We start from the raw sequence: 25,842 nt of genomic DNA, 5'->3' as shown, positions 1-25,842 counted from the left end.
AAGGGTACAGAACATGGCAAAAAGAGTTACAATACAAAACGTCACCAGCGATGTCACTACCAAATATCTTCCAGCAAAAAGAAGGAACTGCAAAGGAAGTACCAGGGTCAGAATGCTTCTTTCAGAAGTCTACACGTTGCCAGGCACAATTACATCATCATCCTGTCCGGTGATATCAGCTTCTGAACGAAAGCTCCTGTCCCAATATATTTTTATTAAGCCATAGTAGAATGAAACATTTTCAACCATCAAACTGAGTAGATATGACCTGTAAGTGACAGGGCGGCCTCACAAAGGCAATGCAAGCTTAAGCTTTAGTAAATGATTTCTATATGAAGGCCCTGTGAACCGAGCGGTGATCCCCCAGGCCTGGAGACATAAACACAGCCTGATTCCAGCCTTTCTTAAAACACTCTATCTTTATTCACAGCTTAAACATGGACATATCAGTAGACCTCCTTCACCTTCAGACAGTATACTCATAGTTCAGTACTGCTTCCCTCAGTACTCACACAGCTTTGTCACAGCTCATTTTTGGATGTGTTATTCTGCAGGAGCTGTCTTCCTCCTGGAGACCTGGGCCTGGTCTGACTAACCCACCTGGGTCGCAGCTCTTATTCCTCCCCTGTTGGGCCCTGTCCACAGAGCTCTCTCTCACAAGGAGAATTAAAAGAGACCAGGCACCTAGCCCGGTCCTGCACTGGTTTAAGGGGCAACATAGAGGCACTGTCTCACAGGCCCATTCAGAGAAAGATCAGCAGGTCCTACTCACCAATAATGACTGTGTTGTCATCAGCTATAAGTAGCTTGCTATGCACATAGATCAGCTCTGTGACAAGCTTTCCTTCCAGCTCTGCATAGGTTCGAAGTCCACAGAATGAGATATAATTCATCCATTGGTCGCCAACTGCAGAGAAGAAAGTATTTTAATGAGATATGGATCATAGAAACAATGAACATGACAACAGATAAAGACTATATGGCCCATCCAGATCCTACTCAGCTTTCCAGTCCCTTTCACTCCCTCAGAAATCCTATGTGCTGGTCCCATGCGCTTTCTTACAACCTGGAAAGAAATCTACACTTCACAGTAAAAAGGACACTGCAGGAAGCTTTTTAATAAACACAGAGGGGGATAATATGTTCCAGAACCAAAGCATTCTTCAAGCAAATAGAAAGAAGGGATGATAAAAAAATATTTGCCGCATAGTTGAGATCTAATTTGGATCAGGAGTAAAACAGGCTATATTTTTCAAACTTCCTGCAGTATTTGTGCAGTAAGCTCTAACTTCATTATACTATTAAGAATGGTAGTATTATGATTGCAAAAGTGACAAGAAGGGATGCAAGCACATTAAAGTGTGTTGAGGGAGAGCTGGAACATCTTGCAAAAGGCTGAAGGAGAGAGACTGAATACAGGGCTTCAAAAGATGAACCGAGTACAAATTCAAAGGGCCTTATTTAACATGACACTTTAAAATAATTCATTTGAAACGCAAACATTTTAAAATGTTCTGAACGGCTACACAGGGCTATGGACTTAATATTCTTGTGGGTAGGGAAAGCAACTTTCTATTCAGCCATTGCTTTCTGCAATAAATTATGGGGCCAGTTCCAAGTACTGGATGTTGCTTCCAGTTGGCTTCTGACTCACACTAGACCCGAATGAGGGAAAAGAACCAACAGGGATCAGGGGGAAGCAAAAATGCTGCTCCGCGTGCATGCTAGCACAAGATTACAGGGGAAAAATGAAATTTTCATTATGTACAACAGAGCTATACACACATACATCTTACCCCAAGCATTTAGCATAGCCAACGTTTGAAATGGCTTCATCAAAGTGCAGGTTGTGGAGGTGTTGGAAGCAAAAACAGTAACGGAAATCAAGAAAGTGTGCATCAAGCCCAAATGATCTCTAGTGGTGAAGAACTGAGGAGGAAGCCAGAGAGTCCATGGAAAATGCACAAGGAATGAAATTGGACCTTATCTGCCTTCATATTCTGTATTTTAATGAACCAACCTATAGTCTGTCATCCTGCGGTTTAGGAAGACTGACAAAGCAAATGTAACCCTGACCCGGCATGTTGAGTCCCGAGGGTAAACAATCTTATTTATAACCTTCGGGGCTGTTCTGGCTAGCCGACTTCCTCCCAGCTTGACTCCTGATCCCTGGGGGGAGGGGGGAATTCTTTCTATGGGGGGAGACTCTCGTCTATGGCCCAGACAATGAAAGACATTTAGTGCGTTCCTTGTGTGTATTTGTGGCATCCTCTGGAGATGCTGTGAATAACCAAAAAGGACCAGGTGCTGGGTGTTAAATAATAATTTACTGATTGGTTTAAGGCAAATAAAAGTCCATCTTGAAATACTTGTGCAGTTACAGATGATGTCTTTAAAGACAGAGAGCTTCATTGTGGGTAGGTGTCCTTTTCTTTCAGCACCCTGGTTGAGCTTCCCATGGTGGTATAAATTGTGCACTCAAAGCTCTACCAGCGGCTTAACCGGGATTCCTAGTTCAGGGGTCCCCTGCTAGAATACTAAAATCCTCCCTTACAGTCCAGCGTCTTCCTGAACACCAAGCCCCGTGTCCTGGTCCCAAGTTAGTGGAGAATCTGGATGAATCTCCTCACTCTTCCTCGACTCTATTAAGCTGCTCTAAAAGGGTGACTCCTCGACTTGAAAAGTCTTGGGGGTGGGAACCTGCTGATCCAGCCAGGCTCCCAGTGAAAAGGAGTGGCTTAAAACCTCTTTACAACAAAAAATGTATTTTTCTTCATGAAAACAGGATACATTTTGGCCATCAAAAATCTCACTCAGAAAGATCTGTCACCGGTCTTGCCCACTTCAGTCCTCTCGATAGAGAGCCCCTTTTGCCCCAAAGGGAAACCCGGCAAAAATCTATCTTACTGAATTTGAATACTTAGGGATCCTCTGGCAGGTTGTGCACGGAGGCCAATCCCCTACAAAAAGGAGAAACCTGATGAGGCAGGAGGCCTCAGCAGGGAGGAAAAAAATCTTACATCTTGCTTCTCTGTTGTCTCCTCTAAAATGAAACAAGCCACACCTTAAACCACAAAAAGGCTGGTTCTAAAGGGCTCTCCTCAATGGGAGGAGGGTAAGAGGGGATGGATAGCTCAAGATGTTTTAGAAAGAGGGAAATGCAACTTAAGGCACATAGTGACGGACTGGAGGGTTTGGTCATACAAAATATAAAAATCTTACACCATTCTGCGTTTATGAGTTTTTACCTGACAATGAAAAAATATTCAGGCTTCGCACGGTGATGGGTGTTGTGGTGGGGATGGTGGTGGAGGGATAGAGAAGTACCATGGCTATTTGGTGTATTCAGGCCTGCTGTGGCCTCAGGAATAGTCCAGGAACACAAGACTGGACTAGTCCAGTTCTGGTGCATGTATTTATTTTCAGTGCTTCTCACTTACAGAAACAAAATAGAGGCTCACCTTGCACCAGGAATAATTGTCAGGTAAAGATACGCCATACAAATATACCAGGAGGTCCTTCCAGCTCTTTGGGGCCTCCTCAAGCTTTCTAGGCCTGGGTTCTTCTCCCTGAATCCCTTGCGGCGTTCTCCATTGAGGACTGGGTTACAAACCTAAATCAGGCTTTTTAAGGTAGAATGAGGGAGTTGTCATTACACTCCATCACAAGCTAGTCTCAGGCACCACCCTACCTGCTGGCAACCTATCCGACAGGCCAGGGAGTGGTGAGAGAATCAGCAATGACAATGTGGAACAAACTCTTACTCAAGGGCAAATGAAAATCAATTAAGCTTCAATGATTTTTAATGTTTAATATTTACAACTTGCTATACTGGTTCTTTTGACAAATAAATGGCTTACATGTCTGTCTTCAGTGGGGTGCCACTAAACTCCAACAGCCACTGTGGAAAGTGCTTAAGAGAGATTTTAATTTAATGTACACTGTGCACAATGTCTTTATACACTGTCCCTAGAGCCATCTTTAAAGGTGGGCTTTGAAGAGTCCTGCAACACCAGGGCACTCCTGTACTGGTGCGTCATTATTAGGCCGGTCCATGGTCTGGCCAGTAGGAGAGTGGATCTAATGTTTCTGTCCTACTCCTGCTGATGCTGGCTCCACTCTCTCTCGTGCCTGCTAAATTGCTGATCTGACCCGCACAGGAGAGAAGCTCACGGCAGCAGGAGCACTCGACTGCCAGCTATGCTCTTCTGCTGGCCAGGTCGTGGCGGTGACAAAGAAAGAGGCCCTCTGGAGGCCCAGCCCTCCAGCTGACAAATCAGGGACTGAGGAGGGTATAGTAGTGGGGACTGAAGGATGAGATTAGAAAGCAGGGCTTTTATTTTTTTTGGGGGGGGGGGGGGGGGGGGGGTAGGTGGGTGGAATTGGTGCATCTGCCCCCTGACATGACTTCCAGTGGGCCAAGAGGTTCTGCAGACCTCAGGTTTGGAGTCCTCCCCCTTCTTAAACCTCAGGGGCCGTGAGCCCTTCTCCGATATGGTCAGTCTTGACTATCCCAAGACTAATCTTTTTGTTCTTGCTTTAAAGATGTGCTTCTTTGTGAAAATGTTCTCCTCAATTGCCAGATTTAGTTTATTTTACAATATTTATGCCCCATATTTCTGAAAACTATCAAAGCACCTTACAAATGTTACATAGTAACAGTAGTACAATCTACTTTTTAAACATAAATCAGCCTCAAAACGTGGCAGGATATCACATATGACAATAACATAACATAACATCACATTTTCCACAACCCGTTTCTCATGAATAAATTAAAAAAGTTAACAAACAATTAACTCACTGGTGTTACAAAATATGGCGAAGCTATAAAAGTTACCTTCTTCATAACCAGTGGTAGGTGGCATCAGTCTCCTCACATGAATATGGATGAGACATGTTTGCATGCCCACTGCTTCAAATTGTCTGCAAACCTCTCTCATGTATATTCATTAGGGATATCCCCGAAACCCTAGCAGATTGGTGTCCACGAGGATCTGGAGGTTGCCTACCCCCCCTTGCTCATGCCCTGGCACCCCAATCTTTAACCTTGAACGTCACAAAGAAATGGATGCCATGTACTCACTCTCTGCCTTCACCTGTCCAATGATGGAATTCTCCCCCCTGCACATGGTCCTGAATAAAAGAAAATACCAGTTTACAACCTAAAAGCAACATGATGTGCACAGGTCTGAATGGCCTTAGATAACAACATCGGGCAAGCATTGCTTTGCTATCTCACAGTTTTTGTTTTATATCAAGAATTTACACCTGGTCTACATACTTTCTTTTTCCGCCATAAAGAGGCACTCACTCTTTTTGTAAAGTGCTCTCATTTTAATGTCTAATCTTCTTACATGCCTTGCCTTTCTCATCATTTCCTCTTTTTTTTTATGTGAAGGATACAGCGTTCAATGTGGACAAGCAGCCTTTCAACCTAGTGAGGCCAAAAGAATTCCATCTGATCACTCCCCCACAGGTGTGTAGCACTATCCTATTCAGAGTAGAAAATCACTCTTCATCTAAAAGATGAAGAGCATCTTACAATTGTGGAGGACTCTTCTAGGCATTACGCCTTTGATTACCCTCTAAAAATAGCTGGAACCATATGGGACTTTTGGCTATTAGATGGGCTCAGTAGGGTCATAGGGAGCTGCTAGAGAAATAAAGAGCTCCTGGCATGTGATATACCCCAAACTATGGGGAAAAAAGAGATTTTAGAAATTAAAAGCGGACCTTGCAAAGGTCAAGTTTCAGATTAACTAATGTAGGCTGAAAATGCTTCTTTAAGGGTTCATCACCTAAAATCAACAATAATGAAATATAAAAACAAGACATGAAGCAAATTAAACTTTTGACAAAAAAAAAAAAATACAAAGAGAAAGTGAGGACAAAATCAGAAGAGGGAAGAAATAACACTGAACAGTGCAGCTGGCTCCTGCCCTGAAGGAAATTTCTAGCCCATCCACTTTAGTGCGACTGTGCTATTTTTTTTTTTTTAATATACCTGGACAGTTCCATTGAGCAATTCACTGCATGCTGACCAAAAAGCATTGTTCTTACTGAAGCTTTTTTTTTTTTTTAACAATACACACCAAACTTAGAATATCAGCAGGCTGCCTTTCTTTTGAATAAATGTATACTAACACGTAGAAAGCAATTTGCCAATTATGGATTTATCTCTCACAAGAGGCACAAATTGGATAAATCCACCACTTTTTTTTTTATTGTGTACGCTTCGTTCTTTTTAGCAGGGGGTAAAGCCATTAACTACCTAGGGATCATCTTTCCTTTCTCTGTAACTCCGTGAACAGCACGGCATATCCACGCATCAACGGAAGTGAATGCTGTTCATGTCGGTATCCTTTACGGCGGACAGAAGAAAACAAGCTGCCCACCTCATGCTTTATTTAAAAAAAAAAAAAAAAATACAAAGAACAACTCTTCACTGTATAAAAGAAGATAAAATGGATCATGATTTCTTTTAAGCCATAAAGTCGACCAACCCACTTACTTTGATTTATCAACTTAACACGCACTGCTTGTATAAACCAAAAATTAACATAGAGGCAAGAACAATAAAGTTAGTTTTGGAATCATCACCAAAGATTCCCCAGGTGTGATGTTTTTCACATAAAACTACAAAACTGTCCACAGTGGGGTACCTGGGACAGAGCAGTACCTGTAGTTGAAATGCATTATTGCTTGAAGTGCATTGCCTCCTCCTGTTGAGATGTCGCCTTCGAATCCCGGCAACAAAGGGGTCACCACGTACACTCTGTACCTTTTGTTTTCCCTACAGTTAGCAAACAAACAAGAAACAACTAATTCATTAACTTGGAATATTATATAACAGCCCAATCTACTTTTATGTATCAAATTAATGGATATTGAACCAAAACCTTGCTTCCAAATTGAGGTAGGGACCCTAGAATTACTGATTCCTTCAGGGCTCACTAGCCTACTTTACAAAGGAAGAAAAGTAGGCTTATGAGACCACCATGTTTGTGTGTGCATGTGCGTCCATGTGTCTCCCCTCCCTCCCCTCCCGCATCTCAAAAAAGATATAATTGCGATGGAGAAGGTACAGAGAAGGGCTACCAAAATGATAAGGGGAATGGAACAACTCCCCTATGAGGAAAGACTAAAGAGGTTAGGACTTTTCAGCTTGGAGAAGAGACGACTGAGGGGGGATATGATAGAGGTGTTTAAAATCATGAGAGGTCTAGAGCGGGTAGATGTGAATCGGTTATTTACTCTTTCGGATAATAGAAAGACTAGGGGGCACTCCATGAAGTTAGCATGGGGCACATTTAAAACTAATCGGAGAAAGTTCTTTTTTACTCAACGCACAATTAAACTCTGGAATTTGTTGCCAGAGAATGTGGTTCGTGCAGTTAGTATAGCTGGGTTTAAAAAAGGATTGGATAAGTTCTTGGAGGAGAAGTCCATTACCTGCTATTAAGTTCACTTAGAGAATAGCCACTGCCATTAGCAATGGTTACATGGAATAGACTTCGTTTTTGGGTACTTGCCAGGTTCTTATGGCCTGGATTGGCCACTGTTGGAAACAGGATGCTGGGCTTGATGGACCCTTGGTCTGACCCAGTATGGCATTTTCTTATGTTCTTAACCAATAACGTTTGGGTTTGGTGTCCTGGCCACGCTAAATTTCCAGGAAAAATTAGGAATTTTTTTTTGGGGGGGGGGGGGGACAAGGATTCACAAATATGCATGGACCCGCACGTATTCAGGGATATTAGACTCCATTAGTTCTGTGTGGAAACTCTTGGTTCATTTTGAATTTCTCTCCGGAGTCTCTTCCGTTTTTTTTTTTCAATTGATGTCTAGTTGGGATCTGTGCCAACCCTGCCTTCCTTCCTTCTGACGGACGAGGAGCAGAGTAGGCTGGACCTGAATCATATTGGTAGGCCCGGGTGGTGGCAACTCAAGACACTCCTCTGCTGTGTGGAGCAAGGACACAGGGAGACCTGAGAGCACCACATGGCACAGCCGAAATCAGCAGAATCAGCGCCACTCCCCTGCCGACTTTAGGGAAAGTGGAGAGAGTGATTAGCTTGGAAAGGAGAAGAAAGGCTGATGTGAAGGTGAGGCAGCAGGATACCAGACACTGGGGGGGGCGGGTGCACCCAAAGGAGGGGAAGAATACACGTCGACCCCCCGAGTATGATCTCTGTCAATGGTGTTTCATTCTGAAATAACTATGGTGGCATCCGAAAAGGACTGGTGACCGACAGCATTCCTGAAAGGAAATATGAAGGGAAACAGGATTTAAAATTAAGAATTATTTAAGTTTGTTGTTCTCAGTTGGACTGTATGTTGGGGCTCCTTCTCTCACTATCGCCAAGGCCTATGACATTGAAAGGCAATACAGTTACTAAACGGCAGGAAGCAATTAAGCGCTTTTAATCCTGTGATTTTCACTATCTGTTTAGGAAAAGCAATATTTTCCTTCCATATACAGGAATTTGTCATTCTACACAGATGGCAACAGATGCAATTTGCACTGCAGACGGGTGGCAGAGGGGTGGCAGAATGAACAATAAAAAAAAAGTCTGCGGCCCTTCCCACAATCTGGCAAAAGTGCAAATTATGGGAACGGACGTGGCGTTTGAAGCTCTGTTCTCTGCGAGAAAAAGTTTCCTTGTTACAAGTTATGCTGCACACTCGGAGGAAGGGACAGCTAAAGGGGGGTTCTCAGCACCTCCCTTAACTTGAGCCATTCAGCAGTGCATGGAGGGCTTAAGAACATAAGAAATTGCCATGCTGGGACAGACCAAGGGTCCATCAAGCCCAGCATCCTGTTTCCAACAGAGGCCAAAAACCAGGCCATAAGAACCTGGCAAGTACCCAAACACTAAGAAGAACCCATGCTACTGATGCAATTAATAGCAGTGGCTATTCCCTAAGTAAACTTGATTAATAGCAGGTAATGGACTTCTCCTCCAAGAACTTATCCAAACCTTTTTTAAACCCAGCTACACTAATTACCTTCTCTGGAAACAAATTCCAGAGCTTCTTCACTCCTATGGAGCGATTCTCTCTGGCTGAGTCTGCTGCGGTTGTTGGAGAGCGCACAACTCTACCGCTGGCCATGCAGGTCACTCTGAGTCCCGGAGCACCCATAACTCCCTCTCCCCCCTTGCATGAGACGACCTCGAGTCTGGGTCAGCCAGTCAGATGGAAAGCGTTGTCGGCTGCCGCTGGGGCGGACTCTCAAGTCTGGAGCTGTGCACGCCGGGGTTGGAGGCTTAGCTGGAAGTCTAATGCCGCCCTTGCAACAACATATTTTGGCTACTCCAGTGGAATATCTTGGGTTTCTCCGGGTGTCCACCCCGGAAGGATGAGAGGAACTTGTGGGGCCCCATGAAGGTATGGAGAAATCCTACAGGGAACGTTTGGCCAGTGTAATCTTAAAAGTCAAATCTGGTTAAACCTGCAGTTATTACTTTGGACTCAGTCTGGGCTGTATTAGTTTCCTTAGAAAATTCTATTTCTTTACTATCTTCGGTGATGACTGATACAAAGCAATCTGTGCAATCAATGGCTTCTTTAATTTCCTCTCATAATGCTAAGATAGTTGATTTGGATCAACAGGTCGAGAAGATTCAAACAACTCCGAATGGATTGGTTCAATCTGATGTAATAAAGGCTAAAAGGATGGAAAATATGGAAAATTCTCTTAGGGTTTTAAATTTGAGAGTGTTAAATTTTCCTCGTGTTAACTGAATATCTCCTCGTGATCAATTTAAAAAATATCTTCAGGAAGTACTGCAAATATCCGCTGATACACTTCCACCTACTTCTCGGATTTACTGTACTTCCCAGGAGAGGAAACCTAATACTTCGCCGGAAAATCCTAGCCCAGCAACTGCCTTTGCTGATCTCTCTGCGTTTTTGGAAACCTCCTCTGGAGATGACCTTGTGGAATATCGTGGAACTTCACTTGTCGCCTTTGTTTTCCCATCTGATCAAGACTTAGTTTTAAAGCTTTTTCTACTTAATAGGGATACTTTATATTATGGCCGGAAGCTATGGATATGACATCAACAGGGCTACCCAACGGCTTAGAAAGAGATTTTTAGCAATGTTTCAAGAAGTTCGTCAGATGGGTGCTCAGATTATAATCCATTATCCTTGTAAATGTGTAGTTAAATTTAACAATGATAGATATTTGTTTTTTGAGCCCTCCCAACTTAGGTTTTTCCTTGATTTGCATCTGAAAACACTCGCTAACTTGGTTATGGCAGAAATCATTTATACTCTGTAGTCCCCTCAATTATTGCTTTTTACCTTTGCTGCTAGTCTTATGGTGCTTAATGACCCTTGGTTCTCCCATTTTCCTGGTACTTGAGTCTATGGGAGCTATTTTTTTATTTTTTGTAATTTGCTCCCATATGACTCTGTATTTCATTGACATGCTTGTTTGCTGTCTTATATTATTATAATGCAATAAACATAAATTTAAAAAGTGCAAATTATCCTGCAAAGCTGTCACCTCGCTTGAATTTGATTTTTTTTTTTTTTTTTAAAGAAAATGCTCATTCATGGTGAATTCCAGAGCACAACTGAGGAAATACAAGCAGATCTCTTGGAATAGGTGGTTTGCTTTGGCTTTTTTATTTTTTTGGATCTGCTTTGGATTATGAGAAGATTTAGCAGGAAAAATCAGGTGATTTTCTCAAGGGGGGAGGGGGGGGGGAGCTGGAATTTCCACTCAGCTCAAACCAGGCTGAAATCTGAATTATTATTATTATTTATTTCTTTTATATACCGACATTCAATCGAGATATCACATCGGTTTCCAGATAACCAAGAGAATAGGGCGTAGTCCGCCCTATTTTACATTATAACATGGTAACCAAAAAAAAACCAATTATAACATATTATAACAGTGGTACATGGAACAAAAGGTTATAGGATATAACAAAAGGTTATAGAAAATAACATATGTACATGAATGTGTTGTTGATAAAATAAAATTAGGATTAGGGACTTGTTGGTAAGGTAATTTAGGAATAGAGGTGGGGGGGATGAGGGAAGGGAGGGGGGGAAGGTGGGGGGGGAGGAAGTAGTGGAGAGAGGGATTCAAGGGGGTGAGAAGACTGAGTATGGTGAATGTTTGGCTTATGAATGGTGAATGGCTTATGTTTGAATTTTTCCACACATCGCTGCTGCAGACCCTGAATGACTGGCAGCGGACAGCAACCTCCAGCTAGCAACGTTCCACATATGCTGCATGCGTGCATGGCCCCGCACATCTTCAGCTCCTCCCTTGCAGCTCCTGTGTACTTCTCTACCTGATGGTCCCGGCCTATGTTCTTGTTCCTTCTTCCTGCCCTGCCTAGTTGGCAGGACGATGTACTTTACCACATGCCACTGCCAGTCTGTTCCAGTAGCCTAGATGTTGTTGAATCACCCATGAAGTTTTACATCTTGTGTTAATCAAAATGCAAGATGTTAACAGCCCCACACTATTCAAATACCGCATGTCTGCTGCAATTGTTGACAGAGGCTAGAAGCAGTAAAGTACCATGTGCCTGCCAGCCAGGAAGGGGAGGAGGACCTTCTTTGGGGCTTGGGGGAAGGAGGCCGTTGAGTAAAGATGACAGCGAGGGGGGTTTAGAGGTGGATAGGGGTGGGAGAAAGAGCACATCGGATCAGGGAGGAGACCCAGAGGGATTTAGGGGTAAGATTATGAGACAGAGTAGGGATAGAGAAAGAGGAGAGAGATGGAAAGAATGAGGACAAGGGGTAGGTTAGAGATATACGGAGCCAGGAGAGTGATGGACAAAGAAGGATAGATATGGGAATGGGGAAATGTGGCAACAGAGAAGTGTGTCCCCCCCCCCCCCCTCTTGGTCAGGACTATGTATTACTCCTTTGCTTGGGGTGGGGAGTACACCACATTATAAATTATATTATCTTTGGGTTTGTAGCCTGAATGGGGGGATGAGACAGGGTCCCGGTCACCCTGATACCACAATTCTGTGCCCTCCCCAAACAGCCTCTTGGTTGAGGCACCACAGACCAGATAAATTCATCACACCAAAATAAAACAGTAATTAACCTGTTGCGCTGGGAGTGGACCCTTGGCCTGGTGCAGGATTGGTACGGCTCTCCAGTTGGACCCGGAGAGCACCTACCACCAGGAGGCAGAGCACAGGAGGAGACAGAGGCTAGCTGGAGCTTCGCCAATAGCAACCTGGGGTTCCCTCAGGTTGAGCCCTTGGTTACCCAGGCTGCTTGGTCTTAGGTGGACCTCACAGGGTCTCCTAGAGAGGAAGTTCAAAGGAGTGCCCACCACAAACAAGGGTACAGGGTCGGTGTTCAGAGAAGGAGAACTGGAGGTCGCAGGAGGCCAGAATAGAATGTCCGAGTGTATAGCTAGAATCAAGGCCAGAGTCTATATACAGAATGGTCAGCCAGGCAGGGTCAGTAGCAAGGTCAGTCCAGACGTAGTGAAGTCAAGCAGGAGGTCGGGTTCCAGGTGGCAGACGACAGTAGTCTGTGTTCCAGGCAGAGGTCAGGTCAGGCGGCGATCAAGGATAGTTGGAGTTCCAGGCAGAGGTCAGGGCAAGCAGCAATCAAGTAGTCAAGAACAAGCAGAGGTCAGTACCGTGAGATCAGTCCAAAGGGTACTACCAGGAATGGAGAGACAAAGGAGCAGGAAACACTGGAACTGGAGACACAGGAGGAGACGCTGGCTCAAAGAGACTGGAACAGGAGACACAGGAAACGCAGGAAGGCAAAATTGCTATCACAGAGTGATTGACCCGATTGCCAAGTCGAGCTCCTGGGGACAGAACTTTGTTATTTATGCTGGAACTGAGTGATGTCATCGGGACGCGTCGCGGCCGGGTTTCCCATGCTTGTCCCTTTAAAGAGGATGATGTCGGCCGCGCGTGCACCTAGGGGTGGGGCCAGGGAGATGCTGGACACGGAGCCCCGGTGGGAGCTCCGCTGTGAGGCCTGGGACACCGAGGGAGCCTGAGAGCAATGAGGATGGCTGGGACCGGCAGAGGAGGTGAGACCGGAGCTTGTAGATGGCTGGGAAAGGTGAGCAGGCCCGGCCGTGGAGTGGATGGGCCGGGAAACGCAATAGTACCCCCCTTCTAGGCCTCCTGGAGACGTTGCTTGTCATAGATGTGGTGGGAGGGCTCCCACGAGTTCTCCTCAGGCCCGAAGCCCTCCCATGACAGGAGATACTCCCAATGGCCGTGCCTTTTCCTGATGTCGAGGACTTCCTTTTCTTGTAGTCTCTTCAGATTCTGCGGAAACTTGTGAAGGAGGAGGAGCCCTATGTGATGGCCAGGAGAATACAAGTGGCTTCAGCAAGGATATGTGAAAGGTATTGTGGATACCCATTGACCTTGGTAACTGGAGTTGGTATGTTACTGCTCCGACACGGCGGAGGACAGGAAATGGTCTGATGAATTTTGGCGCTAGTCTTTGAGAGGGTAGCCTCAATCTAATATGTTTTATGCTTAACCAGACCTTTTGGCCTGGTCGGAACAAGGGAGCGGTGCGACGATGAGCATCGGTAGAGCGCTTAGGTTGTTCAGCGGCTTGGCCCAGCCTCGCCTAAACTTGATTCCATAATCTTCTGATTGTTTGAGCTGTTGACTGGGCCGCAGGTGAAGGTACTGAGAGTGGGACTGGTAGAGGCAGATGTGGCTGGCGGCCAAAATACCACCGAGAAGGGTGATACATCCGTAGCGAAGGCGACATGCGTGTTGTGAGACAACTTGATCCAGGGTAACAGGTTGGACCAGTCGTCCTGCTGGTCATTAACGTAGGAATGTAAGAAGGTCTTTAAGGACCTGTTTGTTCTTTCTGCTTGGCCGTTCGCCTGGGGATGATAAACGGAAGTCAGACTCAAGGTGATTTCGAATTTCTTGCATAAGGATTTCCAATATCTGGTGGTGAACTGTGGACCTCGGTCCGAGATGATCTCTTTGGGTAGTCCGTGTAGTCGGAAGACGTGTTTGAGGAAGAGTTTAGGCAATTCAGGAGCTGAGGGAAGCTTCTGGAGTGGGATAAAGTGACCCATTTTCAAGAATCGATCAATGATGTCCCAGATGACTGTGTGGCCTTTGGATGGAGGTAGGTCCATGATGAATTCAGTGGAGATGCTCAACCAGGGCTCTCTGGGCGTCAGAATAGGTTGGAGAAGTCCCCATGGATGGCCCGTCGGAGGCTTCTGTTGCACACATATGGGACACAAATCCACATAGTTGCGGGCATCCTTGACCATGTTGGGCCACCAATAGTACCTCCTTAGCATTTCAAGGGTCCGAGCCCAGCCGGGATGGCCGGCCAACTTAGAATCATGGGCCCAGTGAAAGATGCGTTCGCGGAGACGGTGTGGGACCACCGTCTTCCCCACTGGCACAGTATGGGTAACTGCAAGGTTTACGCAGGCAGGGTCAGTGATATGCCTGGGGGTGTCAGGCATATCCTCTGGTTCAAGAGAAAGGGAGAGGGCATCCACTCACGTGTTCTTGACTGCAGGATGGTAATGAAGTTTGAAATGAAAGCATTCGAAGAACAATGCCCAGCAGGCCTGTCTGGGATTCAACAATTGGGCTTCCTTCAAGTGCTCAAGATTTTTGTGAGACGTAAAGATCGTAAATTTATGCTGTGCTCCTTCTAACCAAGGACGCCATTCTTGGAGTGCTAACTTAACTGCTAGGAGTTCACGATCTCCGATCGCATAATTTTGTTCTGCAGGGGAAAACTTGTGCGAATAGAAGGAGCAGGGAACTAGGGCTCCTTTGGAGGAGTACTGGCTCAGGACTGCCCCTGCCCCAATGGCGGAGGTGTCAACTTCGACGACGAAGGGGTGGTTAGATTCCGGGTGATGAAGACAAGTCCAGTGCAGAAGGCCTCTTTCAAGGCCTGGAAGGCGGATTGAGCCTTGGACTCCATTCTTTGGGGTTACTGCCTTTCCTAGTCATGGCAGTGAGTGGAGCAGCTAATGTGGAGTAATTGGCGATGAAATTCCTGTAATAGTTGTGAATCCAAGGAACCTTTGTAAGGCGTGGAGACCTATAGGTTTGTGTCCAGTCTCGGATTCTTTGGAGCTTCTCAGGGTCCATGGTAAAACCACATTGGAAATAATATATCCAAGAAACGGAAGATGAGTCGTTCGAAGATAATTTTTCTAGTTTCGCATAGAGATGGTTATCCCTGAGGCGTTGAAGGACTGTCTGAGTATGAGAATGATGGCATTTTAGATCTTGGAAAAGATCAGTATATTGTCTAGATATACAATGACAAATGAATATAGTAGGTCCCGGAAGATCTCGTTCATCAAGCGGTTGAAAGGACCACAGGGGCATTACAAAGTCTGAAAGGCATCACTACGTACGCATAGTGGCCATCCCTGGCATTGAAGGTGGTCTTCCAAATGTCTCTGGATCCATGATGAGATTGTATGCCCCTCGAAGATCTAACTTCGTAAAGATCTGGGGCTCCTGAGAGACAATCAAGAATTCGCTGATGAGTGATAGAGAATAGTGATCCTTATGGGTTACAGCGTTTAGCCCACAGTAATCGATGCAGGGTGTGGGAGGCTGCCATCTTTCTTCTTCACGAAGAAAAAAACGACTCCTGCTGGAGAGTCAGAGGGTCTTATGAATCCCTTGTCAAGATTTCTCTTTAATGTACTCAGACATTGCTTTAGAGTCTCAGGTAACAGAGAGGGTAGGATCCTGCCTTTGGTAGGCGTGGTACCTGGTAGAAGTTCAATGGGGGGGCAATAAACCTCCGGAGTGGAGGTAGGATGTCAGCATTCTGTTTAGAGAATACATCGTATACGGAGGCAGGCACCCAGTTAGGGTTGTAGAGTTCAACACCTGTGACTGCGGAGACACTGGACGTAGGCAGCGGTGTTGACAACTGGGGTCCCCACTGGATTAGTTATAGGGAATGCCAGTCCGAATTGCCGGACCATGCACCATGGAGCCATGGCAGTCCTAGGATTATTGAGTGCGTGGAACACTTCAGGACATACAATGAGATCTTCCTCTTCATGGAGAGTTCCCATGGAGAGGCGGAAGGCTAGAGTGCTGGAGCTTCACCAATAGCAACCTGGGGTTCCCTCAGGTTGAGTCTGGGCCACCTGGTCTTAGGTGGGCCTCGCAGGGTCTCCTAGAGAGGAAGTTCAAAGGAGTGCCCACCATGAACAAGGGTGTGCGGTCGGTGTTCAGATAAGGAGAACTGGAGGTCGCAGGAGGCCAGAATAGAGTGTCCAAGTGTATAGCTAGAATCAAGGCCAGAGACTATATGCAGAATGGTCAGCCAGGCAGGGTCAGTAGCAAGGTCAGTCCAGATGTAGTGAGGTCAAACAGGAGGTCGGGTTCCAGGCGGCAGACGAGAGTAGTCGGTGTTCCAGGCAGAGGTCAGGGCAGGCAGCAATCAAGGATAGTCTGAGTTCCAGGCATAGGTCAGGGCAGGCAGCAATCAAGGAGCAGTCAAGAACAAGCAGAGGTCAGTACCGTGAGATCAGTCCGAAGGGTACTACCAGGAATGGAGAGATGAAGGAGCAGGAGACGCTGGAACTGGAGACACAGGAGACACTGGAACTGGAGACACAGGAGACGCTGGAACAAAGAGACTGGAACAGGAGACACAGGAACGCAGGAACAAACTTGCTATCACAGTGTGATCAACCCAATTGCTAAGGCGAGGTCCTAGGGACAGGACCTCGCTATTTATGCTGGGACTGAGTGACGTCATCGGGCATGTCTCAGCTGGGTTTCCCACGCTTGTCCCTTAAAAGAGGATGATGTCGGCCACGTGGGCGCCTAGGGGCAGGGCCAAGGAGATGCTGGACGCGGAGCCACCGCGGGAGCTCCGCTGTGAGGCCTTGGATGCCGAGGGAGCCTGAGATCAACAAGGACGGCCGGGCCCGGCAGAGGAGGTGAGACCAGAGCTTGTAGTCAGCTGGGAGAGGTGAGCAGGCCTGGCCGCGGAGCTGCAATATAACCCTTTTACTAGTATTGTGAAAGTAGGCAGTAAACGCAACCAGAACATTAAGTGGTAAAGGTACTGTAGTGAAGTATAATATAAACTTGCATTTTTCATATTTTATATCAAGCAATGCAAAAATAACACTGGGTATGGCCTGTTAACCAGGACAACCAATACACTCATATGGATAGTAAAAAAAAATTGGGAATGCTAATAGAGAAAGGTGGGGGAAAGGCAGTGAAGTAACGGCTTACAAAATTTGTCTTTAGCCCTAAACTCAAAAAGGGAGGGGGAGGGAACAGGTGGACCCCAATGTCACCAGTTTTAAAGGGTGCACCCTGTCCTGAGCACAAAATTGTGTGGAAAAAAAACAATAAAAAAAAATGAAGACGTCCCTCTTAATGGAGGAGCTGGCTAGTTGACAAACCAAATAGATGGCACTGCAGTGTGAAAGGTGGCACTGCAGTGTGAAAGGTCTCTCTCTCCTGGGGAGCTTCTCCAAATGGTTTACTTGGTACTAAACAAAAAGCAGGCCTGGTTTCGGTCTCTTACAGAAAGACCACGGTCTACCAGTTTTTCTTTCCCAGTAGCTGCCAGCAAGGGTTTATGCTTGACTTTGGCTAAAAGGCTGAAGCAAGTAAAATGAGATACTGAAAATTGGGGAGAAAATGTAAGGAAATAAACCTTCTCCCTCCTCTGTTAAAATACTCTCTATGCAAAGTTTAGATTACTTAACTTAGCGCAGATTCTGTCTCTCCCTCTTGATAATTAGCTCTTCAGGAGAAGAATGGATTGCAGGGCTTCCAGATACAATCCTTTCTCCCTGGCTCCAACTCCTAGCCATCCCTGACCTTTTCTTCCTTAAATAGCCTCTCAGCATTCCTTTGGCTTCCTACTCTGCTGGCTATTTAGTGCTGTTTCTGGGCAGGCTAAACAATACGGCCCTTTTCCCAACTTGTTACCACTGTGAATACTGGATGCTGGTTCTTGCAGAACATTTGTTATTCACCAGGGGGTTTTGTTGTATTTTTTAATTTCTTCATCTTGGCTGCAGCAGCTTACAGCCTCTGCAGGGTTGAAAACCCCTTTTTGACAGATCCAAACGTAGCTCAGTCCACACTGTAAGGCTCCAACACATGATAAGCTTGTGGGGCAGGAACCTCGCTACAGAACGATTCAGATGAGCGAGGGGAAATGGAATGGGAAAAGTGAAGAACAGGGAGGGTAAGGATAAACAGCAATGAGGAAGAGCTGAGGGGAAAAGGAAGCTGGAGGGCTGAAACTGGGGGTGGGTGGGGGAGAGGAGAGAGACTGATATGGTGGGTAAAATGGGGAGGAGACAGAGAGAGAGAGATGCGTAAGATATGAAAAATATGGAGATACAGAGGAGAGTAAAGTGACGTAAAAGAAACATTTCCAAGAAACAGATGGAAAGAAAGCCAGCAAAGGAGAAGAGACACACAGTAGGAAAAGTTGTGTGAATGAGAACGGTGAAAGGCAGCCGTCGCTGACAGACAAGATCAAGGATGAGATTGACAGGAGTAGGAAAAACAAACAACCAAGACAGAAGAGAAATGGTATTTTCACCTCAAAATCTCACTGTTACTTTCAGAAATTATATCATTTAAATAATGGTGTCTATTGAAATATGGTATGGATGTTGGGGGGGGAACAGCACACAGAAGGAGAAGGGGCTCTCTGCTCCCCATTCGCCGGAGAGATCATGTGCACAAAAGTAGTGCACACTCGCACACAAAAATGAGAGGGAACGTGGCTGGCTTTAAAATGCTCTACTTAGAAACACAGAAGTAACGCTACTTTAATGACATAAACTTGCCACTAGATGGCAAACAAACTTTGATGAAGAAAAAAAAAAAGATTCAGGACAGCATTATGGAAGGAAAGTGAAATTCTAGATTTTCTTCCCAGAAGAGAAGGCACAGGGCGCGGTTATGAAGAATCTGGCTTGAACCGCAGTAAAAACAAAAAAAAAAACAAAAAAAACTTATCAGAAAAGCAGTAATAAAAGGTTTTCCCCAATGGAACCAACAGTCCAACCTATAGAAATCACTACATATATCTAGTTACAAAGGATATGCATATTGACTTTTGGCACAATCAGGGCCAGCTGCAGAGTGAACCCTTTGAAGGGGGCTTCCAGTTATTGGCAGGAGCTCAATTTATTATTAACCATCCTCTCTCCCTCTCACTTTCCAGACCAGTATTCTCTCCCTTCTCCCAGTCATTGTGTCTCTCTCCCCCCCTTTCCTTCCCCTCCCCCCCCCAGCTCGATCCTGTCCTCCCTTTCTCTTCAGCTCCATCCCTGGTTCTCTCTCCCTCTTCTTTTCTTCTGCTCACTCAGCACATAGATCCAGCTTAAGCCCAAGTCACCCAGAGGCTACAGGATGGGCCGTGGCACCCCAGCAACCATCATTTTGCCTTTGGAGCCTCTGCACAGCTGTGAGGACTCTGACGGAGCTGTAGCCCACCTGCAAGTCCTCTCCCTGTTGGCACATACTTCTGGTCACCTCTCTGCATAAGCCGGCTGGGCTGCACTGCACTGGCGCTCCTGTTCCTGTTATAAGATTACCAGATTTTTCCTAGGCAAATCTGGAACATCCATTTCCCATGGTACTAGTAACGTAGGCAGTGCGGAAGCTGTTTATAAGATGTCGGGGAGGTAACCCTCAGGAAGGGTTTTACCAATCTAGTCCCACAGAGGTCCATATTCAAAAGCATTTAACCGGCTAACTCAGAAGTTAGCCGGTTAAATGAATATTTGGGTACCTATCCAGCTAAATTCTAGCCGGCTAATAAGTTAGGAAGGTTGAATTTAGCCGGATAAGTAAATTCTGGGGGTATTACTGGGAGGAGCTAGGTTAACCGGCTAACCCTGATATTCAGACTTAACTGGATGACTTTGCCGGCTAAGTCTGGTCGGGCCAGACCTGTCCTACAGTTTGTCGGCTATAACTAGCTGGCTGAATTCATCAGTGCGGCTGCACTACTGAATATTTATCCAAAGTTCATTGGGTAAGTTTATCTGGCTATCTGGACTGTGTCTGAGTATGAACCTCAAATTATGTAATGTTCCAATATAGAAGAAATATTCTTTAAGTTTTGGGGTTTGTTTGTTTTTTTTACCAATAAAATATTAGTGCTGCTATTTAATTCAGTGGAACTATATTAGCAAAAGGGAAAACAGACAGCAGGAAAAGCCAATCAGATTCATCTTATTCCAGAACATAAATCCTCCTTATGTGCGCCACACACCCACATTATAATGCTTTGAATTGGGTCTCTGAATTTCTGTACGGATTTCCTGACTTGACATGCTCTTTTAGAACAAAGAATAGTTTTCCAAACTTGGGTGCATGCAGTTGTATTTTCTGGTCTGCTTCTCCCTCTTTTTTTATTCTCATCCTCCGTTCCACTTCTTTACACCGTGTTTTTCTATCTCTCTGCTGAACCTGATCTCCTTCCTTTTTCTATTTTTCATTTCATTTCAGTTTTGTTTCTTTTTTTCTATGCCTTTTTCTCTTTAGTGAATGCTTCATTTATTTTCCTTTGTTCCAGGGCATAGACGGAACTGAATTTTTAGGGGGGGCCCAAGGTTAACATGGGGGGGACGGGACATTTTGGCAGCATCCCCTCCCCCAATCCCTTCCCCCATCCTATGTAGCAATGGCTACATAACACTTTAATTATTGTATCTTCTCCTTGCCCTGGCTCCCTCTCAGGCCGATACAGTACAGAGCGCTCCGAGGGAGCGCACTGTTAACCTGTCATTGGACGCGCGTTTTCCCTTACCCCTTATTCAGTAAGGGGCGGAAAACGCGCGTCCAACCCACCGATGCATGTTGAGGGCCCTATTAGGTATGCCCGCGCGATTCAGTAGGTAAAATGTGCAGCCAAGCCATACATTTTACTTTCAGAAATTAGCGCCTACCCAAAGGTAGGCGCTAATTTCTTCGGGCACCGGGAAAGTGCACAGAAAAGCAGTAAAAACTGCTTTTCTGTGCACCCTCCGACTCAATATCATCATGGCGATATTAAGTCAGAGGTCCCAAAGGGTAAAAAAAAGTAAAAAAAAAAAAAAAAATTTGAAGTCGGCCAGCAGCTGTCAGGTCGAAAACCGGACGCTCAAGTTTGCCGGCGTCCGGTTTCCGAGCCCGTAGCTGTCAGCGGGCTCGAGAACCGACGCCGGCAAAATTGAGCGTCGGCTGTCAAACCCGCTGACAGCCGCCGCTCCGGGCCAACAGGAGGCGCTAGGGACGCGCTAGTGTCCCTAGCGCCTCCTGTTGGCCCGTTTCTATAGCCGGACCTAATTTAAATACTGCATCGGGCGCACCGGCGGACTTTACTGAATCGGCCCGTCTGTGATCATGGCAGTTACTTTAGACAAAATGCCGTAAGCCGTTAAGTAAAAAGGCTTCCATCCACCCTGGCATTCCTGAACTTGGAAGGGGCTGAGAGGAAGGGGATATTTACCTGTCAAAAGTAAACAGACATTGATGGCCTCAAACCTTTACAGGATTAGCCCAAGGGCAGTGCTGTTTCCCTGAGGTTCGCCTCCTGAAAGGCCCAGGGGATCATGGACTGGCAGTGGTTCTGGTGTGGCCAGGCCCTCTAACAGCTGCATGTTTAGGGGCTGACGCAGAAGTCCCTCTCCTCCTTCCATCCTCGTTGTCCTCCCAATGCTTATCCTCCCCCTGCTCCCCAGCCCTACTTCATCCGATACCTCCGCATGTTTAGTTAATTAATTAGGATTTTTTTCATTAGCCTCTCTGCAAGGCATCTGTATAATAGGATTATTTCCTAATCACCATGTTAATTATTGTTCTTACATGTTTCTTATATTTATTTGTTATTAAATAGTTCTTCGTTATATGTAATGCTTTCAAGCAAGTTAAAATGTTCTCTGTAAACCGATTTGATTTGCATACTATGTAAGAAGATCGGTATATAAAAAAAACCCAAAAATAAATAAATAAATAATAAGAAGTGACAGGATCCTGCTGCTGGGGGAGGGGCACAGAATCCTTAGCTATGCCCCCGTTTTGTTCTTTTGTCACACTGTCCTTTTCAAATTCTACCTTCTCTTTCTCCCCTCTTCTTCCCTGATCTCCCCATTCTCCCCACTCCCCGCCTTCCTCCCTTGCTGTCTCCTGTCCTTCCCCCTTTCCCTTGTGCTCTCTTCCCTTCTGGCTTCACTTCTTCCTACTCCTCTCCCCCCCCCCCCCACCCTCCTCCCCCCCCCCCCACCCCCATCTTCCTTTGATCCTGTTAGATCTCATCTCCCTCCCTCCCTTCCAGAGAACCAGTCCTACAACGAAAATGCCACCAGGTCAGATCCTGCCAGCCACAGAAACAAGAAAGAATCGCCAGCATTTGCCTTTCAAGCACTTTGAAGGACATTTTCAAAAGCTATTTACCCAGCTACATCAGCTGCTAAACCCGACTGACTGTGGGTCTCCAGGCCAAGTTCGGGAGGGCTTCATTTTAAGTCCTTCCTTTCTACGTCAACACCTCCATATCCTTTTTCTGTACTCACAAACTCCTCCTCCTCCTTCCGAAAGGACTTGGAAACAGGCAGTCCAGTAAGGGAGGCAGCCGGCATGGGAGCTGGGGAGGGCGGCCAGAGGGGAAACTGGTGGGCTAGCGCACGTTAGTTGTTACTGACTGCAGTGAATCCCTTTAAGACGAGCTATATGGGGGCTGGTCCTGGAGCTCAGCGGTGTGCCCTGCCACGCGGAGGTGCTCGGTTTGATTCTTTGGGCTTGCCCCGGTTAGGTGAGGGAGTCCCAACCACTGGTCAATGGTGACAGCCACAGGCTGGATTTGGAGCACACACGCATGCGGTTCCAAAGGGAAGCTGCAATCTGTGACCGCTGGCCGAGGATCATCACCGTGGTGGCCGGGCGAGGCGGGAGGATATTAATTAAGGATTCTGAAATTCTACCTCACATTGGTTCTGAGTCCCGGTAATTCAAAACGTTTTGGCACGAGAATTACTCAGATACAATAAAGAATCTCGCAGCCGTGACAAGCTCATTGGTTCATAAAAAGTCTGCCGGTTCACACCTGGAATAAGCAGGTTCAGGGATTAGAAGAGACTACTTAAAATATTTCTATTCCGTGTGCCCGTCACTCAAAATCAGGCCTGAAACCTTTGCAGCCAAAAGATACTTTGGCAAATAAAAATCATCACGTCCTATGTTAAACAACACTTCTCAGAAAGCCCTGTGTGAGGGAAATCTATAGGAAACTCCCTCAGACTACTTTAAGGGACTGGGTACAGCTGCCCCGCCCAGTCTTCCTTAAGATCCAGACCCGCAAGGAATCTTGGGTGAAGGGAGGAGCCCCTTACCAGTGTACAACAACTCAGGGCCTAGAAGAGTTAAGAGAGGCCCCAAGGAGCAGACAGGAAACCATTCTATGCAAGGTCCTGATATGTGTGATGTCTGTGTGCTACCTGAATGTAAATAAATTGCACTTAAAGGAAACAGCCAGAGTCTGCCTCCTTAGTCCTTCTGGCTGTTTCCCAAGTTACTATCACCAAGTTGCCACATATGGTAGCAGAAGTGGGATCTCTTGCCTAAGTGGGAAGCACTGGCCAGGGCCCACAGCCACCAACGGAAGAAAAATAAAACCCTGCAGAGTTATTTTTCCTTTTCCTGAGACCTTCCACTTCAACTCAACCTTCACACAACAAGCCAAGGGGGCCTCTGTGTAGTCAGGGGTCAAGCAGTGAGAAAGGACTGGACAGGCCAGCAGGCTTTTTTTGTTTTTTCCCCCCTCTTCTTTCCCCGGAGAGGTAAAGTTTGGAGGCAGCTCAGTAAGCAAGGAAGATGGAGCAGGTGATCCAAGTATTTGCTACAGATCAGCAACAATTACAGAATGCCCTGCAAACGCAAATTGATCAGCAGCAGCATGCGAGAGAAGGTGTTGCAGCAGCATAAGGGGTTAATCCAGATAGAACAAGCTGTGCAAACTGCTGTAACCAGTCCACTTCCCAAGTCACCAACACTACTTAAGCTGACCCCAGGAGAAGACTCAGATGGTTTCCTGAAAAACTGAACACAGCTCAACTGCAGGCTGACCAGAGGACAGGTGGGCTTTCTGGGGAATCCACTTACCGGGAATAGTCAAGATGCTTTCCAAACTGCCAATCCAGAAAGGAGGGCCACATAGCAATAAGTCAAGGCCACCATTTTAGAGAGAGCAAGACTCACCCCAGAAGCCTACCAACCACGATTTCGGTGGGGAGTTCTACAGGCTAGAGAAACACCAAGGAATTATTCCACAGACTTAAAGATGTTGCTTGGAAGTGGCTGAACCCAGAAGAGAAGACTGGGGTGGAGGTAGCCAAAGTGCTCTGCTGGAAAAGTTCCTAGACAGCCTAGAACAGCCTATGTGGCAGTGGGTCTGCGGACTCCCAAACCTTATGGTTGAAAAGGCGTTGGAAGTAGCGGAGGCCTATTATCAAGTCCAGACTATGCCTGAGTCATCACAATTCCCAGAGAAGCCACCTTACCCGGGTAAAAGACAACAGAGTCCTAAGAGCCAGAGGCCCCGACAACCAGTACAGCTGGACTTTTCACCTCAACCGCACCCCTCAGCCGGGCTGCCATGTTTCAGTTGTAGAGAAAGGGGCCATTTGCCAGAGATTGTTCCCATAGAGAAGATGAACACATGGATGTTAATGCCATAGCCCCACACTTGTAATTTCATGGATGTCTCCAGCCAGGGAGCCTCTACTTTTGTGATTGTGGTTGAGCTAGATGGCATTCCAACCCAAGCCTTAGTGAACTCTGGAAGTGTGACAATGCTTGTTCAAAGATTAGTGAAGTGAGTCCAGAGTAGTGACCCTGACATGCATAAATGGGGACCAATGGCTGTATCGAACAAGATGGGTACAACTGAAGATCTTGGTCAGCCATGAACAGGTCCAGCTGTACTGCCAGACCTGCCCTACTTGCCAATTCACAAAGCCTGCCAGCGTATTAGTGCCACCTCTCATACCAATGTCCATAATTGAGCCATCTTTTGAAAGGGTGATCATGGATCTGGTAGGGCCACTCCTCATTCTGGACTATGCCACTAGATATTCCAAGGCAGTACCGCTATAGAACATGAAGAATCCAACGGTGGCGACTGCTCTAGTGGAAGTTTTTTCATGTCTTGGGCTGCCAAAGGAGATCTTGACAGATCAGGGGACCCCTTTTGTGTCCAAGATAACGAAACAACTTTGCACCTTGCTTAAAGTAAAGAATTTGCGCACCTCAGTATATCACCTGCAGACCAATGGCCTCGTTGAGCGCTTCGACCAGGCGCTCAAGCAAATGTTGTGGATGAAGACAGCAAGAACTGGGACTCCTTGCTGCTCTATGTCCTGTTCGAAATTTGCAAAGTGCCCCAGAGCACAATGGGACATTTTGCAAGCCATCTAAGCCAACCATAGGCTGTGCTAACAAGTCTGAAGAAAGAAGGACTGATGGCCAACCATAAGAAGTATTTACTTTATTTAGTCACAAAAGGAAGTGCCTGTTGGGAGGGCAAGAAGTCCAGTATCTCGGCTACACCCTGGGAAAGCGATCACCAGGGTGCCATTCCCACAAACAAAAGCAAATGTGAAAGCATTCCAGAGTATTATAGAAGATTTATCCTCAGTTATTCAGAGAAGGAAGAGCCTCTCACAAGGCTGTTGGTGAAGAAAGCACCGGAGAAGGTCCAGTAGTCAGCTGAAGCAGGGAAGGCCTTCCGGACTCTGAAAGAGGCATTATGCTCCAAACTGGTCATGATAATTCTAGACGTCACCAAACCCTACATGATGCAGACTGA

The 25,842-nt window shown here is 46.1% G+C and overlaps 1 protein-coding gene across 1 annotated transcript in view; it reads right to left on the bottom strand.

Annotated features, from left to right (window-relative positions):
* The window catches only part of LOC115099639 (phospholipase D1-like), a 33,395-nt gene extending 21,951 nt beyond the window's left edge, over positions 1-11,444 (bottom strand). Inside the window, exons 1-4 of the mRNA XM_029617370.1 lie at positions 11,392-11,444; positions 6,683-6,961; positions 5,087-5,136; positions 773-907 (exon numbers count right to left, since the gene is read on the bottom strand). Of these exons, the coding sequence (XP_029473230.1) occupies positions 773-907; positions 5,087-5,136; positions 6,683-6,961; positions 11,392-11,444 (517 nt within the window). The remainder of the gene's footprint in view (positions 1-772; positions 908-5,086; positions 5,137-6,682; positions 6,962-11,391) is intronic.
* Between the last annotated feature and the right edge of the window lie 14,398 nt (positions 11,445-25,842).

The sequence above is a fragment of the Rhinatrema bivittatum genome, chromosome 9 (assembly GCF_901001135.1).
Source record: "Rhinatrema bivittatum chromosome 9, aRhiBiv1.1, whole genome shotgun sequence".
NCBI lineage: Eukaryota > Metazoa > Chordata > Amphibia > Gymnophiona > Rhinatrematidae > Rhinatrema > Rhinatrema bivittatum.
The sequence above is the reverse complement of the archived record's forward strand: the minus strand, read 5'-3'. Positions and strand labels throughout refer to the sequence as shown.